This window comes from Alosa sapidissima, chromosome 4 (assembly GCF_018492685.1).
Source record: "Alosa sapidissima isolate fAloSap1 chromosome 4, fAloSap1.pri, whole genome shotgun sequence".
Classification (NCBI taxonomy): domain Eukaryota; kingdom Metazoa; phylum Chordata; class Actinopteri; order Clupeiformes; family Clupeidae; genus Alosa; species Alosa sapidissima.
This window is the reverse complement of record NC_055960.1, coordinates 9,514,033-9,531,957: the sequence shown is the minus strand read 5'-3', so window position 1 is coordinate 9,531,957 and position 17,925 is coordinate 9,514,033. Positions and strand designations below refer to the sequence as shown.

The following is a 17,925-nucleotide window of genomic DNA, read 5'->3' as shown; positions in this document are numbered from 1 at the left end:
CTTTCTGCTCAATTAGGCCAACTCTCTCTGTGTATCTCCATTCTACAAGGATATAAGGCACATTCCATCCAACTTTCTATCCATTCATCCTCTTCAAACCATTCATTCATCTACCCATTAAACTATCCCATCAACATCCATTAAACAATCTGCCTATCAACATCCATTCAACTTTCTGTCTATCAACATCCATTACACTATCTACATTTAACTTTTAAACTATATACTCTGTACTTTAAACTTTACAATCTGGCTCTACAGATTTAAACATACAATCCGGCTCTACAGATCCTGTTCAACTATTTCCTCTGCCCACAACTGTTTCAAAATAAATGTCCTCACTACAATAATTCACTATTAAATAATTTAACTATTTAAACTACTCAACTATTTAACTGTTCAGCCATTTCAACTGTCAGTTGTTATCAACTATGACTTCTGCCAAATGTTATCAAATAAAAGTTTGTTTTGCATTTTATGTTAATATACAGTATGTTTATATTTTCATGCACTGGTAATTTCCTCAAAATTACATTTTCTAGTTATTATTATTATTATTATTATTATTATTATTATTATTTTATTTATTATTTTTTTAATTGTAATGTTTTATTAATTTCTGTTTGTCATCATGATTAGGTACCAGGAAGTACATCAAGGGAAAAACAACTGCAATGAAAAAAGGAACAATTTTAGAATTTCACCAAAATCAGAGTTTCATCAGAATTTCATCTCTACTTTTACGTACTATGCTTCCCTCAATACATATTACTGTAATTTATCAACCCCTAGGTCTTCAGTCCATTTATCGTATATACTTTGTAATAATGTATCACTGCTTTCAATGCTTATCAGTAAATTTTACATAGAGCCGATCAGTTTCCTCTTTTTGTTGCTTTGGCTTAAGATGACATTTCAGGGCTGATGTTCTTTCCCAGGTCAAAATGGCTAGTAATCCAGTTTTTCAGTTGCATGTACCTACTGTAAATAATTGTGTATCTTTTAGGTTATGTTTGCTTTTTTATTCGCTGAATGGTGCAACATTGTTGTGATTTGTGACATCTGACAACTGCTGGATTCCAACTTTTATCCATGTTTCCCAGTATAGTTGCGTGCTTTGTATATTTATTGATGGATTGTTCCAAATTAGTATGTGCCTGGGAAGCCCTATTTCTTGATGAAGATTTTTTTATTTTTTTTTAATCCAGGCCTTTAATATACTATTAATAACAAATTAACAAATTATTTAATTATTTATTGATCAATATAAAATGACTGAGCTGCTAAATGATAAAACTCTAAGTTAGGGAGATTAAGACCCCCATCTGCTCTTAGGTGATACAAAAGTTTCCTTTTCAATTATTATTATTATTATTATTATGTTCATCATCAGCTGCATAAAAATGTTTGACAAGGATGTAGGCTGGGGTTGGACTAGAATAGGGAGAAGTTTCACCCAGTGCTTGTATGTAATGCAAACAACTTAAAAACTGTCATTACTTAGTGTAGACTGTCATATGTTGAATGTGTTCTTTAGTCAACGATATTTTGTAAAGGAATAGGGGGATGTGTATGCAAATGTATTTTATCAAATGGGTATAACCTACACGTGGGTTATCGTTGTGTATGTATATAGCATGCTAAACTGAATACCCTTGTTAGGAAAGCCAGCTCTGTTAGGAGGGTCAACTCTGCTGCACTTATTGGGGGTGACGGCAGAGGGTCAGATGCTGGACAAGCTGGTCTAATAAAATCCTCCCATCCAGGGGGCGCTGTCATTTCCCGATCCCACCCCATCTCTCTCTCCTTACTTCCTGTCACACTTCACTGTCCTATCCAAATAAAATAAAACTAGAAAACGTAATTCCAGGGAATTACCAGTGCATGAAAATGCAAAGTTGCAGATGCAGATTACTGTAACACCCCTCCAACCACTAGGCATCTGATATGGAGGCGGAAACAAACATGTGACCTGTGTGGTCGGTGACAGACACGAAGTTGCAAGTCACCCTTTACCTTAGCCTTAGCCTAGAAATCTAGACGCACCCTAGCAGCAGCAACTGTAATATGGCCTTAAATCCCTTGCTTTGTATTCTCCAACTTTATGGGGTGTCATAGGAGAATATTACAAGCTGTTTTATTGGCAAAGGGAGGCTTAAAGGAACCATATGTAAGATTGTGGCCAAAACTGGTACTGCAATCACTTTCAAATTACTGTAGAGCGGTGTATCCCCTCCCCCTCCCCCCTGACTCGAGGTTACCAGCCCAGATGCCGAAACATTACTGACTTTGTGATTAGTAGATAGGTGGAGGGTGGAGCATCAAGCCAAAACACAACATGACATGGCAAAGCACAACAACAACATCAGTTGAGGGATGCAACTTCACTTTTTAAATGACAATATCCTGGCCAGACTACTGTTGTCAGTGATATAAGTATTTGAAATTAACATGATTTCTTAATGTCTAGTGACATATAAGGGCCATTTTATGATTACAGTAATTGAAATACATTTCTTACATACGGTTCCTTTAAGAAGGTGTTACAAGCAGGGGTACCAATAATTGGGAGCAACGTGTTTTCGTTAAAAATATTTATTTCTTATATGAGATTTTCCTTTTTCTCAAAATAAATTTGCATCCCTTCAAGGTTGGATTTCTCCTATTTTTTTCATTGTGAGATTACAATAAATTACCAACAGATTATTTTTTATACCGGTTTTTAGTCATCTTTAGCAGAGGTGCCAATAATTCTGGAGGGTACTGTATCCTGCTGAAATAGTGTCAGTGTGTCTGTCACACTGCTAAACAGTGTGAAAGATGCAGATGCAGACGTAGATTAAACTCTAACCACTAGGTATCTGGAAGGAAATGGAGGGGGAACATATATGTGGTCTGTCTGTGTGGTTGGTGACATCTTTCTGTTGAGTTACACTTTTTAACAGTTATACCTTTTGACTTATTAGCCTTTAACAGATAGTGAAGGAAATAACTTTGCATGAAAAAAACTTTGATTTTTGATATTTACATTCTGCATACAGCTGCATCCATCTCCACACCCATTTTTTTCAGTTGAATAGATCATAAACTCATAAACAACAGCAACTTATAGAACTTACAGAATCCAATGGTTTAATTTGTTCATCTGTACAATTAGGTGCACCCCTTTTCCTTAGGTGCACGGCTGGTTCAAAATGGCTGAATCTTGTCAGCTTGGGTTCACAATTACCAACCAGATATGCGCCGCACATATATTACCAACCAGATATGCGCCCTGATGGTGAGGGGTCGACCGATATGTACAGTATATTTTTAGGGCCGATATCAATATCTAATGGGTCCAGATGACTGATAACTGATATTTGACCAACATTTTGGGCCAGTATTCACACAGAATCTTCGTCAGGCAGCTCTCCGATACATTTATCTGACACTTGTAAACACTCTTTTAGATATGCACTACTTCTCTATAAATCGGCAGTGGGAGAAAGAAATTACTGACAGGACTACTGGCAAACATAAATAGCCTCATCATTCTAGAATTCCCTACATATTTCACTCAAGTATGGAAAGGAGTCCTACTACCTGTCCAGCTGACCTCTGACATTTTTAGGTTATAGCCTATAATCATATCATTAGTATACTATAATACTATCATTAGTCATAAATTGGCTGATGCCAATGTCTGTCTCCATGATGTCTCTGCTAATATACCTTTACGAAATGCCATAGAAGGCTCTATAACAAATCATGTCACCATATATTTGAAAAATAAATAAACAAATATGTAATAAGAAAATAAATTCTCACACTCTCACATAATATAATGACCAGACATTAATGAATCAGACGGTAATCTCCATTCAAACTGTCCTGCTGTAAATTATATATTCTCCACAAGGTGGGGCTATGAACTGTTTTTTTAAACTCTTTTTTGAAAGTCTTTTTTAACATTCTACACAGAAACCTATTTTGGTGGCTGAAGTAGACTTCATCACAGAAGCATCTAAAACACATACTGCTATAACTATCCAATGACAGGTGAAATAAATGGTTTTACCAAGCCTGTCCTATCAAATTCATAAAGAAACCTTGAACAAATTACTGTTTTAACACAGTAGATATTACTAATGAGCTGATCTACCTGAGGAGTTGAACTAATTAGAATAAACTGGTCTAGTGAATGGTTGGAACAAGTGTGTGGTAGGACTTTCTGTAGCTGGAATGTCCACCTCTGCTATTTTTCTCTTTTAAAACAACGGCTTTATTTTGTTCTGAAGAGCTCTTAGCCCTCTGCCAGGTGCTATGCGGTGCATCTTTATTGTGGAATATTGTGTGTTTGTGCTTTTGACAATGGATGGGGCTATTGTGAGCCAAACAAGCCCTTAAGTTCTGAGTCAGAACAGTAGGCACTCTCGAAACTGACTCACAAGCTGTGAAAGGGGACCTTGCATCTCGGAAAAGCACTTTCGCTCTCCCTGCAGTAAGCTAGGATGCATGCTTGGCCCTCTTGCCCAGAGGTGACTGGCTTCCTCATTTATTAGCCACTAGTGTATGTTGTTTGCTGGCACTCCTGCCCTCAGTCTTGTCTTAAGTAGTCTTGTATTGTACTTTTAATGTATTGGAATGTATTACAATACGTTGCTGAAATAGGATGTGCATCCCAAAATGTTCAGTGTTAACATTGAAATTCATATTCAGCATAGCCAAACCTTAAAAATAAAAAAAGGTTTGTTTCACTGGGAAGTGGGGGTGCATTGTAGCCCTCTCTGGCCCGTAGCCTATTCATAATGAATTTGGTCACAGCTTATTCTTCATTTTTAGAAATTAGACCTTATCTAAGATGTAATTCATGCCTAATCTGGCAACTGGGGCGTAACCAACACAGAAATTAAACTTAAGTTGGTGCATTAAACTGTTATCAAGTGCTTTTCAAGGTACAGCTAACACATCTTCAGTAAAGGTTTCATTTGCAGTTGTTCACTCCATTTCAAGGAAAATACACATAATAAGTGTAGCCAGTGGCAGTGCCAACCGACTAAGAAATACTGACCAACAACCAAGCCTATTAACCATCAAAAACAATCACCAACAACCAAGCCTATTAACCATCAAAAACAAATCACCTAACCAAGCCTATTAACCATCAAAAACAAATCACCAACAAAGCAACTTTTGTGGGCAAAGAACATCAGCAACAGAGCAGCCTTTGAGAGCATTTCACTGGGGTTATCAAGCAGGCACCTTCCCTCAGCCGTGTTTCGTTGAATTAGACCCACAACAACTCCAGGAGGCGCAACAATGGTGTCGTGGCATCCCAACCCCCTTAACACAGGGGCAGCCGTGGCCTAGTGCTCCGTGCTCCTCGAGTGCCGCTGTTGTTGCAGGCAGCTCACTGCGCCGGGATTAGTGTGTGCTTCACCTCACTGAGTGTTCACTGTGTGCTGAGTGTGTTTCACTAATTCACGGATTGGGATAAATGCAGAGACCAAATTTCCCTCACGTGATCAAAAGAGTATATATACTTATACTTATACTTTAACATTTGTGATGGGTTCTCCACCAACAAATACCAGCAAGTTCTTTAATCATTCCTCTTTACTGTGACCATTTATGATCTGATCAGCAACATAACCAGACAAACTGCAAGCTCTAATTGCAGGCACCCACAAATTCCAACAAGTTTTTTAGTCGGTCCTCTTCGTTGCTTTGGTAATTTATGTTCCGATCAGCAACATATCCAAACAAAATGCAAAACCTTAACGAGAGCACCGACAAATACCAACAAGCACCAGCAAATGTTTTGGTCATTGTTCTTTGTTGCTGTTGCAAAGCATAAATTAGACATTAATGTGTGCACCATAGTAAGTTTATTCAAATGAGACCTTAAGTCACAGGTAATGAGTTATGTGTGTATGGATAAAAAAAAAAAACACATTTGTAAATCGCTAAATATTTGTTGATCATTGGTTGTGCTTTTACAAATAATTATGAGACATGTTTCTTTCCATAAAGGAACACTTTCATTGTTTGACCAAAGGGTGGCAGTGATTAGATATGTCAATGCTTCATCTCCAAAGTTCGTGTGTTAACAAATTGATTTATTTAGTGTGTCTAATACATAATTTATGTTGGTGTTATGCTACCCAGTAGTTATAAATGTGTTAAGTGTGTGGGGGTAAAAAAAAAAAAATATTGAGACTTTCATTTCTACAGAAAGAAAAACAACATGGTAAATCCTTATACCCCCCCCCCCCCCCCCCAAAAAAAAATATTGGAAAATCCCAGTCTGCATTGACTTATACTACGATGGATCAACCTAAATATCGCATAGGTGAGGGCCTGTTTTTGTTTTATATATATATATATATATATATACTCTTTTGATCCCGTGAGGGAAATTTAGTCTCTGCATTTATCCCAACCCGTGAATTAGTGAAACACACTCAGCACACAGTGTACACACAGTGAGACAACAGCGGCGCTCGGGGAGCAGTGAGAGGTTAGGTGCCTTGCTCAAGGGCACTTCAGCTGTGCCTACTGGTCGGAGTTCGAACCGGCAACCTGCCGGTTACAAGTCCGAAGCGCTAACCAGTAGGCCACAGCTGCCCCAAGTATATAAATATATATAATATGGTATATTTTTTTGCCTTTTTGCCTATATTTCGATAGGACAGTGAAGATAGACAGGAAGTGAGTGGGAGAGAGAGAGATGGGGTTGGATCGGGACATGACCGCAGGTCGGATTTGAACCTGCGTCCCCGTGGGCACTTGGACCGTACATCTGTAGCCTGTTGCGCCCCAAGAGGGCCTGCTTTTTAACTGAGTGGAAATGGTAAGTCTAAGCCTTTATATACTGTAGGCTCCTTAAGATAATTCTGCCCTGATGGATTTGGAGTGCACAGAATTGAGAAAGCCACATTCAAACGTTTTAGGTGTGTGGGAAGAACAAATTATTTATATGGTAACTTGTTTTTTTTATTATTTTGCCCTCCATTGATCAAAAAAACAACAACAAAGTAAATCAGTAAGTTGGGTCATAACCTCCAAAACAAACCCTGTTCTGTTGTTGAGTAGCAAGCTCTGGGCCTATGTGGTGATCTATGAAATTAGGTTGGATGGAACATTGCAGATGCCAGGATTTATAACAGTGATGGTTAAATAAGTTAGAGGAGCTGATTTTTGACTTTGCGGAAATGATAGATCTGTGCATTTAGAGGCTCCTTGGAGTCTGATGGATCCAGAGCACACATTATGGATAAAGCTACATTAAGACATGTTACATGTATGTAATGTACTTTGATTTTATTTATCTTGCCTTCAATTGTACAATAAAAAAAGGAAAAACACTAAATCTGTATTACCTCCCAAACAAACTCTGTTCTATTATTGAGTGGCATACTCTATTAGCATAGGTGACTGCAGTAGATCTATCAAATTGGGTAGGCCTAACTGTATAAGTATAATAATTAGAACATGCCAGAAGTGGCCTGTATAGGCCTAATGATTAGAACATGCCAGAAGTGTTTTATATTTATGACGATGATCAATAAATAAGTTGTGAGAACCTAATTTCTGACTGAGCGGAAATGGTAGGTCTGTGACTGTACCTTTAAAGACTCCTTGTGATAATTTCGCCCTGATGAATTCGGAGCACTCAGACTGAGACGATTGCATTCTTGCCAGTCGCTTCCAGACAGTGCAATTTGTGCCTGAGGAAGGTCTGTGTCAAGGACCGATTATTTTGTAAAGTAGAAGCTACTGAGGGATAAAACCATGTCTTGATCGGAGGATGCGGACTGCACCTTTTTAGCACGTACCATGCACTTCCATCGCTCTCAGCCTCCTTAGAGTCGTGTCAATTACAGTTGCCACTGGAGGCTTCTGTTGTTTACATCCGTGAAATAAAACGTTGACGATTTGCATGCGAACGTTTAACCTTTCTCTAAACGGAAGATTGCTATTTTTTTGTGTGGTCTTTTGCAATTTGTTCATTGGAGCGAGCCATACTGATTTTGCTTGCTTGGACCTACTCCTTGGCAGAGTGCAATGGTGGTGACGGCCTATCTTTCTTCCAGAAGATTGTCGCGAGCCACCTCTTTCCGAGGAGAATTGGTGATTTAATTTTTAATAATTTCCTTTAAAAAAATAGACTTTGGATACAATGTTTCTGGACATCGTCTTCATAATGCGTGTCGGGAGGTGCAGCTGTGAAATATGCAAGAATGGATTAGGCTATTTGCTGAGCTATTTGCTCTAAACGACATCGCTTAAAATGAAGAATCTCAAGAAAAGAAATAAAACGATGACCTCATCGCATTCGATGGATTTCAGATGTATTTTAGTATCTTTCTGTGCGTAAAACGAAAATGTTTTTTGAATTTTCACCGACTGAAGTGCAGACAACACAAATGTTTTCTTCTGTTGTCTACCTATGCACCTATAGCAGAATATTTGTCACCAACTGCAAATTCAACGGGGTGTATTTGTTTTTGCCTGTGGTGTAAACAGTACTGGAATCAATGAGATTACGGTTCACTTAATGTTGGATTATCACGTCTCGTCAATAGAGTGGCCGCATAGATGGCGAACACAAGTGATCTGGGGGAAAGCAACCCATCGCTTCAGAATTATGCTATCACTGCCTCTGCGGTGAAGCTAGCCTCCCTAGGACTCATCATTTGCACCAGTTTGATGGGGAACGTATCGTTATCCCTCCTGGTGCTGAAAGACAGCACCTTACACAAGGCTCCGTATTATTTTCTTCTCGACCTGTGCTTGGCCGACATCATTCGGACGACTGTTTGCTTCCCCTTCGTGATGATATCCATAAGCAGTGGTTCCATCTGGGCATACAGTCTAATAATCTGCAAGATCATCGCGTTCATGGCAGTTCTATTCTGTTTCCACATAGCATTTATGCTCTTCTGCGTCAGCGTTACAAGATACATGGCAATCGCTCACCACAGATTTTACTCCAAACGGATGACGCTGTGGACATGTGTAGCTATTATCTGCATGGTGTGGACCCTCTCCATCGCAATGGCATTCCCTCCAGTGTTTGATGTGGGTACATATAAATTCATTCGAGAGGAAGAACAGTGCATTTTCGAGCACCGATATGTGAAAGCAAACGATACCTTGGGTTTTATGTTGATGCTGGCCGTCATAGTAGGCACAACGCACGTCGTTTATATAAAAATGCTGTGTTTTGTCTACGATCATCGTAAGATGAAACCCGCGCAGCTGATCCCGGCCATCAGCCAAAACTGGACATTTCATGGCCCAGGTGCGACAGGCCAAGCGGCTGCCAACTGGATTGCAGGCTTTGGACGAGGTCCCACACCACCGACACTGGTGGGCATCCGACAAGCGTCGCACAACGCAAATCGAAGGCTGTTAGTTTTAGACGAATTTAAGATGGAGAAGCGGATAGGGAAGATGTACTACATGATAACGCTTGCGTTTCTCGTCCTCTGGTCACCTTACATCATTACGTGCTACCTTCGAGTGTTTGTCAAAGGCAGCACCATTCCACAGGTCTACCTAACTGCGGCCGTTTGGCTGACATTTGCCCAAGCGGGAGCCAATCCAATTATCTGTTTCATTTTCAACAAAGAACTGAGGATGCGTCTTAGAGCCTGCTTTCCTTGTTGTGTGGGCACTCAGACACCCATGGAGCCATATTGTGTCATCTGAGAAACCACGTTGATATAATATGGGTCTGAACTGTGTGATCACCCCCCCCCCCCCCCTCACCACCACCACCCTTCTTCAACAGTGCACTCTATTTTAGATTTTAAGGGTGGTGATGATGGCTCCACCTGATTAATGACTGACTGATGACTGAAATAATTTGAAGATGTTTCTCACATAAATATAAATATGTATGTATATTTGTTTGGAGATAATTGTTGAATTGAACAAAGCAGTGTATTATAATGTAAATGATGTACATTGGTTTTGCTTTTATCTGTTTCTATCGCGATTATATTTGATAAAAATCTTGGTAGATTTCGTTTGTGTTAAAATATCAAACCTCAACTTTTGCAAGTGTATGTATCACATGAATGAGTATGTGGATGACTCCCACTCACATTCCCTTTCCAACAGACCCACAACATCTCTTTTTTTCGTATGATCAAGGACTGTTTGGCTCCATAGGTCAGTGGCAGTGTCGTGAGGAGACACTTGCATTGTTTATACTGAAGATGAAATAAACCATGACTGATTATTCATCGGTTGTTCACTGTTTTAATTTAACAACCCATGCAGTGTGTTATAATTTTGTATTCGGTCTATTGTATAGCTGTCACTGTTTGGTCAGTGTTTACCTTTCCACTGTGGTTCCCTGGCATTGAATACGTTTTGGATTAAGACAGAGTTGGATCAACTGTAGTGGAGAGGGGCTGCCCAGTCTCATGTGGACGTAATCCCATCTTTAATCTGCAGTGTTTTACAAGTCCTACAAGTCCACACAGTGGTAAGGGGGTGGTAACAGGATGATTCGGGAGCCTCAGCCAAGTGTGTTCATCATAATTGACAGTGTTGCTGTCATGCTAGACTACAGGTGTGGAGATGTTCAAAGGTACATTTGTTGTAATGGAAGTGTCACAATGTGCATGGGCCTACTGTGTCCTTTTGATTGCCTGCTCAGGAAACCTAAATGCGAAAAAAGAAAGTCTGTTTGGTTTCAAAACTTTCAACACGGATCATTATGACATTTTGACCATTGTAAATAGCTCATCAGATTTCAATCTAAGTTGAACACAAAAGGAAGAAAATAAAGTGATGATTGATTATTGATCTTGGAGTAAAACTGTGCTTTAAATTAGTGTCTGTGTTTTGCCATATTATGCTCATCATGACACTACAAGTTCAGCGAAGCCAGCAGCAAACAACAGTGATTTATCTATTGACTAGAGTAGCACAACCTCATTGTACTGAACTCACAGTTCTGTGTCAAATGGAACCTCACCCAGTCCATTTTGTCAAACTTAGTTGTAAACACTCCCCACCACTGATTGGTATCAAAAAATACCTCAGTACTTTAATCTTCATCAGTGTGACATGAGTAGAAATGGAAGTCAGTGCACTAATTGGAGCCCTTTGTCTCAATGTCCCTGATTACTGCGCCCAAAGCTTGGGGCGTAGTGGGAGACTTGGACGCTGTGTCTGCTACTGAAAAAATCCTCCCTGTTTGTTCCAACTGCCTATAACGTGTTTGCCTGATCAGTCGTCTGTGTCTGCTGCGACACCTAGAAGCAAGTGTCTAGCTGCTGCTACTTCTGAACACATGAACACGGGCAGATTTGACATGACAAAATACTTGTGTTGAAACTCACCTGTGCATTTCATTAAACCAAGTGTTTCAACTCCATTGCCGTTGAAAAGTGTTGAGTCATTTGAGATCTGCACTTGAGCTGCCTTTTTTTTTTTACCTCGAGCTGAAGTGCTTTTTTGCAACGGCATCTCAAAGTACTGCTCACACATGAGACTCAATTGGCTTTTAATCAAAATAAAGCAAGTGGATAATTCAGCATTTTATTCAGCATATTATTTAAAAGCATAAAGGGCTGAATTCTCCTGGCCCAGGCAGTGGGATTAGGCAACAGAATGGAACTGTGACAAAACATGTTGGCCAGAAATTTCATTCCATCTTTCCTCTTGTGATAATTCTACCAACCAGTCTGTCACAGAAAATACATGATATTGTTGCCTTATGTCCTAAATAATAGGTTTGAATAAGTTTTTAGAAATTAGTTTTTTAAATGTACTCGTGATTTCCAAAACATACATCAGTGGATTGTGGGCCATGGAGTTAATTAATGCTAGTGTTGCCCGATGGCATACATTTGGACAAGAGTATGTACTGGGAACTAGTCAGAAATCACAAGTGCACTCCATTTGGTCTAATTGACTTTCTTAATATTCACAATGTATTCTGGCAATATGGAAATTGACGAGCTCTCAGAGCACTAGGCAGTGAATCATCCACCACATGACTTCCTGTAGGCCTGAGGATGGTCACACAAAGCTTCATGCCACCTTCATTTTTGTGTATAAGATTGCAAACACACATCTGATTCATTTTCGAATAACTTATTTCTCTTGCTAGAAAATGCAAATAATCCTCCATCAACGCCGTCTCTTTTCTACTGTTGATGGAAGAGGCATCTGGCCTATGGGGACTTCATTATTTGTCTTTTATTCAGGTTTCTGATTGCACTGATTTGTAGAAATAGAGAAATGCCATGATCATTAGTTACAGCTGATCATATGCCGCAACAATCCAAAGCACTCAAAGACCCAAAACTGGAGGATAAATCCATTTGCCTGCAGAAATAAATACATGTATTTAAACCCACTGACCCCTTATTGACCCACATGCTAATGCACTGAATGCCTCACCACATATCCCATACTTAGCCAAATTCCACATTAGGTAATTTTGAACTTGCATGTTTTGAAGCCTTTAATTAAGTTAAGAGTACATTTGTTTTGTTTTTCAACCCGTGGGAGCCAGTTGGGCCATCAGAGTCTTTGTTGTTCTGCATATATGATTTTACATATTTATATGGTTGCCTGTGAGTTTTACCTGATGATGATGAACAAATCGATGCAAAAAGTGTTTCTACATATTCATTTTCATGTGAAAGGATTTACAGGCAGCTAGATGCCACAGACAGTGATGAAGACAGACCATGCAAATCAACAGCCTTCATGATTGATGCTGGTGTCTTGAAGTCGGAGAACTCCCCTGGGCATGTGTAACTGTCAAATGCAAATTGGAAAAGATGACAAGCACAATCATAGACTGGGGTCTGAAATGCCCCACCCACAACATGGCGACTGATGCATGTCAACGATGGCAATGATGATCAAATCCATAATTTGAGCTCAGAACACACAGGTGGCAGAGACTTTATTATTGCCCCAGGAAACAAACTTTAGTTTAACTTAAACTCTTAGGTTGTTAACATTACAACTAGCTCATGATGTAACCGGTAAGTTGTTGTGTGAGCAAGCTGTAACACTCATCGGGACTGTCGGTAAACAAGTTACTCTTTTCAAATGAGGAGGCTCATGACTAATTTAAGCGGCAGTGTGGGCCTGACGTTATGCCAGAAATCAGAAATCAGGTACAATGAATCATTGAGAGTCATTGTTGGTATAGCACAAATAAAGGGTTCAAATGGAAGTAAAACCAACAGATGGCAATTAAATAAATCCTTTTCACATGTCTTATGCACAACATTGAGCTGTTTCTGTTATTGCAGCTGCACCATACATAAGTTTGTTGCTAATTTATTTCAAACGTAAACAGTTGTTTCTGAGGATGAATACAATAATTGCAATAATTAAAATAAATAAAATAATACACATTTTATACAAAATAAGATAGCCTTTTCACAGTTCGTACTCTTGGAACTTAAATGGATTTAAGCATTTAAAGGTCTCATCTTGAGTGGCAATGCAGGCAAGATTAGGCAGGCAGGGACAGGTGTGATGCAGCCTTCTCCCAAAGAAGGGAACCTGGACACAGAGACATAACATTACTGATGCAAGCCACGGTAACAGTTTGTCTCCAATACAGACTAATACTTGTATGTGTGAGGAGGTTTACAAGTCATATTTACCAAAACACAATACTACAAAGACCATGGAAAACCCAGAATGCTGGTATAGAGATGCTCTATTCATAACCTATTGACTAATATTGTGGTATTGACCTATTGACAGTAATATTGTGGTATTGACCTATTGACAGTAATATTGTGGTATGCAGAGGCCATGCACTACAGCTGATCCAACTAAAAATGTTTTTTGTATGAGCTTTACATGACCACCAGCATAATCAGCTATGCCTTTTCTAAACAATCACTTCCCGGAGTAACAAGACTGCAGGTTCCAAAACAGAAATGCACTGAAAACAGACTAACGGGAGCTTTGGGGACATGTATCAGTTGTAAAAGGTGTGCGACAGGTCGGCTCTCTACTGACCTTGTGACTCATGGGGTGGCAGTCGTCTCCCTCTCGGCCCATGGGCGAGCACATCCGCAGGGTCCGGATCCACAGACTGACCGCACAGCACATGCCGCCCCCGCACTGAGGATCTCTCTCACATGCCTGCCATGGTAACGTGCACACACACACACACACACGGACATGCAGAGTGACCCACACACGCAAGGACAGGATGACACACACAATACAGACATGGACACACACACACACACAAACACTCACACACACACACACACACAAATATGCAAAACAGAGGCATAAATAAGCTGATTGTCCACATTATCCATATCCCTATTTAAATAAGTAAAGGGATAACTAGGAGAGCCAGGGTTGGATGGTGGCAGGGCGATTACATATTGATGTGAGAAGCATCAGTGCAGGTAGCAGGAGAAACTCTCCTCCCATTGTTTGAGGGTTTGTCAGAGTCGTGAGCGCGGCAGAGATGATGTGGTGTGACAGGCTCGCGAGGAGGCTGCTTTCTCTCGGTTTCAGAGAGTGGCCGCACCTCAATCTCCATTAGAGTCTTTGCATGTCTGCACCATCCTGACAGCAGCACTGTCCTATCCCTACTACTGCTGACAGACTGGACCAAACACCCTCCCCCCAGCACCACCACCACCCCCCCAGTGAAGAGAGCAGGGCCAGCCACTTATCAAAAACAACAGCATGCACAGATAAATTATTTACAATGTTGACTGATCCGATCTGCGTCGAGACCAGTGAGACCAGGAGAGTTACAATACAAATACAAAACTACTACAATAGAACACACTACAATACAAGGAAGGAGATATCAAATATTCAAAATATTCAAATATATGAACATGAGTAAGCACAGTGTGGAAAGAAACTGATTATTGGGGCTTGAGAAAAGATCTTTTCAGGGGTGAGTGTTCCAAACATTGCATATTCAAAAATGCATTATGCTAATATCTACTGTATAAATGGCATAATCTCTAAGAATCCTCAGCAATTACCATACTACAACGTCACACCAATATCTTAAAGGTTTTGACTAATGTTTCATTGTAATTAATGTAAAAATGACCACTGCATGCATTTGCTTACAGGAGTAATATTGAGAAGCTGTCAATACATCTAATGTAAACTTTCAATTAGAAAAACAATCACTAACAAATTTACTTGAAAGCGTCTTATTTCTCTTTAACAATTTTTCAGAATGTTCTGAATTCACGATCGGTTGTTGTGGACACAATCTTTGCCTGAACAAAAAAGTCATATATTAAAAAAAGGAAACTTTTGTCCAGTCCAACATCCACCTCTAGGTCACCTCTTCATAGCCCTGACCCCTGGCTGGGTTCACACTTACCCCTGTGATGACTGCCGAGGACGCGTAAGAGATCAGAAGCAAGAAAAGCATCAGGGGTACTCTCGACTTCATGGCGTGTGGCAGTTCCGAATGAAATCACCTGAATCTCTCAAGCCTTCCGAGTACGCACTCTTATGTGTGTGAATGTGTGTAAGTGTCTGTGTGTGTGTTTATGTGTGTGTGTGTGTGTGTGTGTGTGTGTGTGTGACCAGGAATGAATGGGAATGTGCCAATGCCCGAAAGACAGCCGAAGCAAGCGGTGACCTCCAGGCTCTTTTGGTGTGGGCAGGGGAACGTTTATAAGCACTGCCGACCATTCAGACTTGAGGTGACTCATTCATATCAGCGCAGCCTTAAGTAGTGTGGAAAAAAAGGGAAGAGATCCTCACAAAGTGAATCTTGACATGACAGAGCCACTTCAGTGTCATTGTTGCAGTAAAGATGGGTATACGTCAGCATGCTTTTTGCCATTACAGCCTGTCCATCACCTTGTTTGTATTGATAGGCTGCAATAAAAATGCAAATCACGACTGTGAATGTAGACTTTAGTCGACTCAATTTCTTTGATCCTTTCTTAAGGCAAGGATAGTATCTCCATTCGCTGGCTTTGAGAAAGCTAAAGTCTGATTAATGTACCAATATTACCTCTGCCTTGCAAATGAGACATGTACTGTGGTTTTGTTGTTTTTAATGAATCTTTTTACTCTTGGAAAAAACATCCTTTGGCTTCTGATGTGTGTGTGAATTTCCCAATGGCAGAACATTTGAGGAGAAATCCTTTTCAGGTCATTCAAGGTTAAGGTTTGAGAAGTTGGAAGGGTGCACCTGGCAACAAACCCTGACCCTCGGGTGCTCATCATCAGCTTGTGAGTTTTCCTCCTAAGCAAGAAATGGAAAGAAATAACTGTGAAAGAAAAATGCGACAGAACTACACTTCATCAATGCCACGCTGAGGTTTAGCTGCAGAGGTGTCCTTGAAGGACAAGAACAGAGGTTCACAACCCCAAGCCTGAAACATTCTCTTCTTGTTGCAGAACAGCCAGGAAATTTGATAACAGTTTATTTGGATGGTCTGATTACAGAGATTTGACAGATGGTTTGCTGAAGTTCCACTTCAGCCTTTCTAATAACACGTTATACATCACCTTTACCAAATGAAATCCATCACCTGATCCCTATCCTAACCATAAATTGCAATTAACAGTGTCAACAAACTTTGTTTACCATCTGAGCATATAGTGTCTATAGGGCCCATACAATTAAAGTGTGACCACAAATTATTTCACCATTTTTAAGATTTCTTTCCGTATTCATCTTTGTACATGTTGTGCTTTACTCCAACTCTATATCATTACTATTACAACTGGACTAAAGAGATGCATTTCACAGAGTGATGGGTCTAATGCGGAGATGGGAAGGCACAGTCTGTGCTTAAGCTATCTGAACTGCACCAGCTTCATTAACAGAAAAAAGGCAGTCAGAATACTTGAACATCTGGATCTGCCTAGATCTAATCTACCAGCTCCAGTCAGTGAACTGTGAGTTCCAAGGTTTAATATGCATCATTTATCATACTCCACTCTAAAACTTTGAACAGAAAGTTCAAACTTTCTTGTTCACATTAGGAGGATACACATCAAATAATCAAATTTAAATCCACCTGCATTCCTAGCATTTTGAGGAAAAACTTTCAGGAACTTCGATAATTCTCAACTCAACTCAACCTCCACTTTAGAATATGAATGTTACTTATGAACCACCTGACAAATGTGTGATCTCCCTGTGATGAAAGCAGAAGCATCACCCGTCAATGAGTAAAGTGAGTTTGCACTTCTGAATGACAGGTAAAGGGTTACTGAGAGAGAGAGAGAGAGAGAGAGATTCAGCCAGCCACATCAAATGGCTTTGAGGTAGATATCTGTGATCCAGGCCAACCCGCCAGTGAGTGCCAGGTCTTGTGATGACTTGGCTGAAGTTCAGCCTGCTGCCTCGTCTCCTCCTCACGTGCTGCTTTCCTCCACTCAGACTCTCACGCAAGGGCCACGATAAGACCAAAATTAGCCCACTTTCAGCGTCAGTGAAAATACCCTCTTTACACACGTTAGGTTGATGAAGGCTGTTGAGAAAACAAATAGAGAGTGACTGTTAATTGGTGACTGTGAGACCCAAGTGAATGTCATTGTGTGTCATGTCAACAGTGTGTAAAATGATGGGAGATGTCCCAACACAGTAACAAGCACAGCAAGCCAGGTTACTTACCATTTAGAGCTATTTAATAACTACTACTACTTATTAACTGAATGTAAGAACTGTTGGACAGAGATGGTCAGGTCCAAGCAATCCAATGGCATTAGCAACACAAAACCATCCTCCCTTTCTCCACTCACCCCACCCCATCCCACCCCCTCCTCCCATTCTCCAGCCATGGTGATTATACGTATGCTGTTGCATCAGACGGAGGCTCTGACAGCGTGATGGCATACAAACTTAAAACTTTAATGCAGGACAGAGCCTCTGCCAGATCTCTCTCTCTCTCTCGTTCCCTAGTCCCCGTGAGACCGAGCAGC

General features: G+C 40.2%; 2 protein-coding genes across 2 annotated transcripts; one reads left to right on the top strand and one right to left on the bottom strand.

Moving 5' to 3' along the window:
* Positions 1–7,650: 7,650 nt before the first annotated feature.
* Positions 7,651–9,730, top strand: gpr27 (G protein-coupled receptor 27). Its single transcript, XM_042089681.1, has one exon. It carries the CDS (start codon positions 8,584–8,586, stop codon positions 9,697–9,699), a length of 1,116 nt encoding a protein of 371 aa, XP_041945615.1. The 5' UTR covers positions 7,651–8,583; the 3' UTR covers positions 9,700–9,730.
* A 2,462-nt stretch (positions 9,731–12,192) lies between these two features.
* prok2 (prokineticin 2) lies at positions 12,193–15,665 on the bottom strand. The gene is made up of 3 exons (XM_042089767.1): positions 15,359–15,665; positions 14,005–14,130; positions 12,193–13,536 (listed from the first exon to the last, which is right to left on the bottom strand). The coding sequence occupies exons 1-3, from the start codon at positions 15,428–15,430 to the stop codon at positions 13,411–13,413; spliced, it is 324 nt and encodes a 107-aa protein (XP_041945701.1). The 5' UTR covers positions 15,431–15,665; the 3' UTR covers positions 12,193–13,410.
* Positions 15,666–17,925: the final 2,260 nt, after the last annotated feature.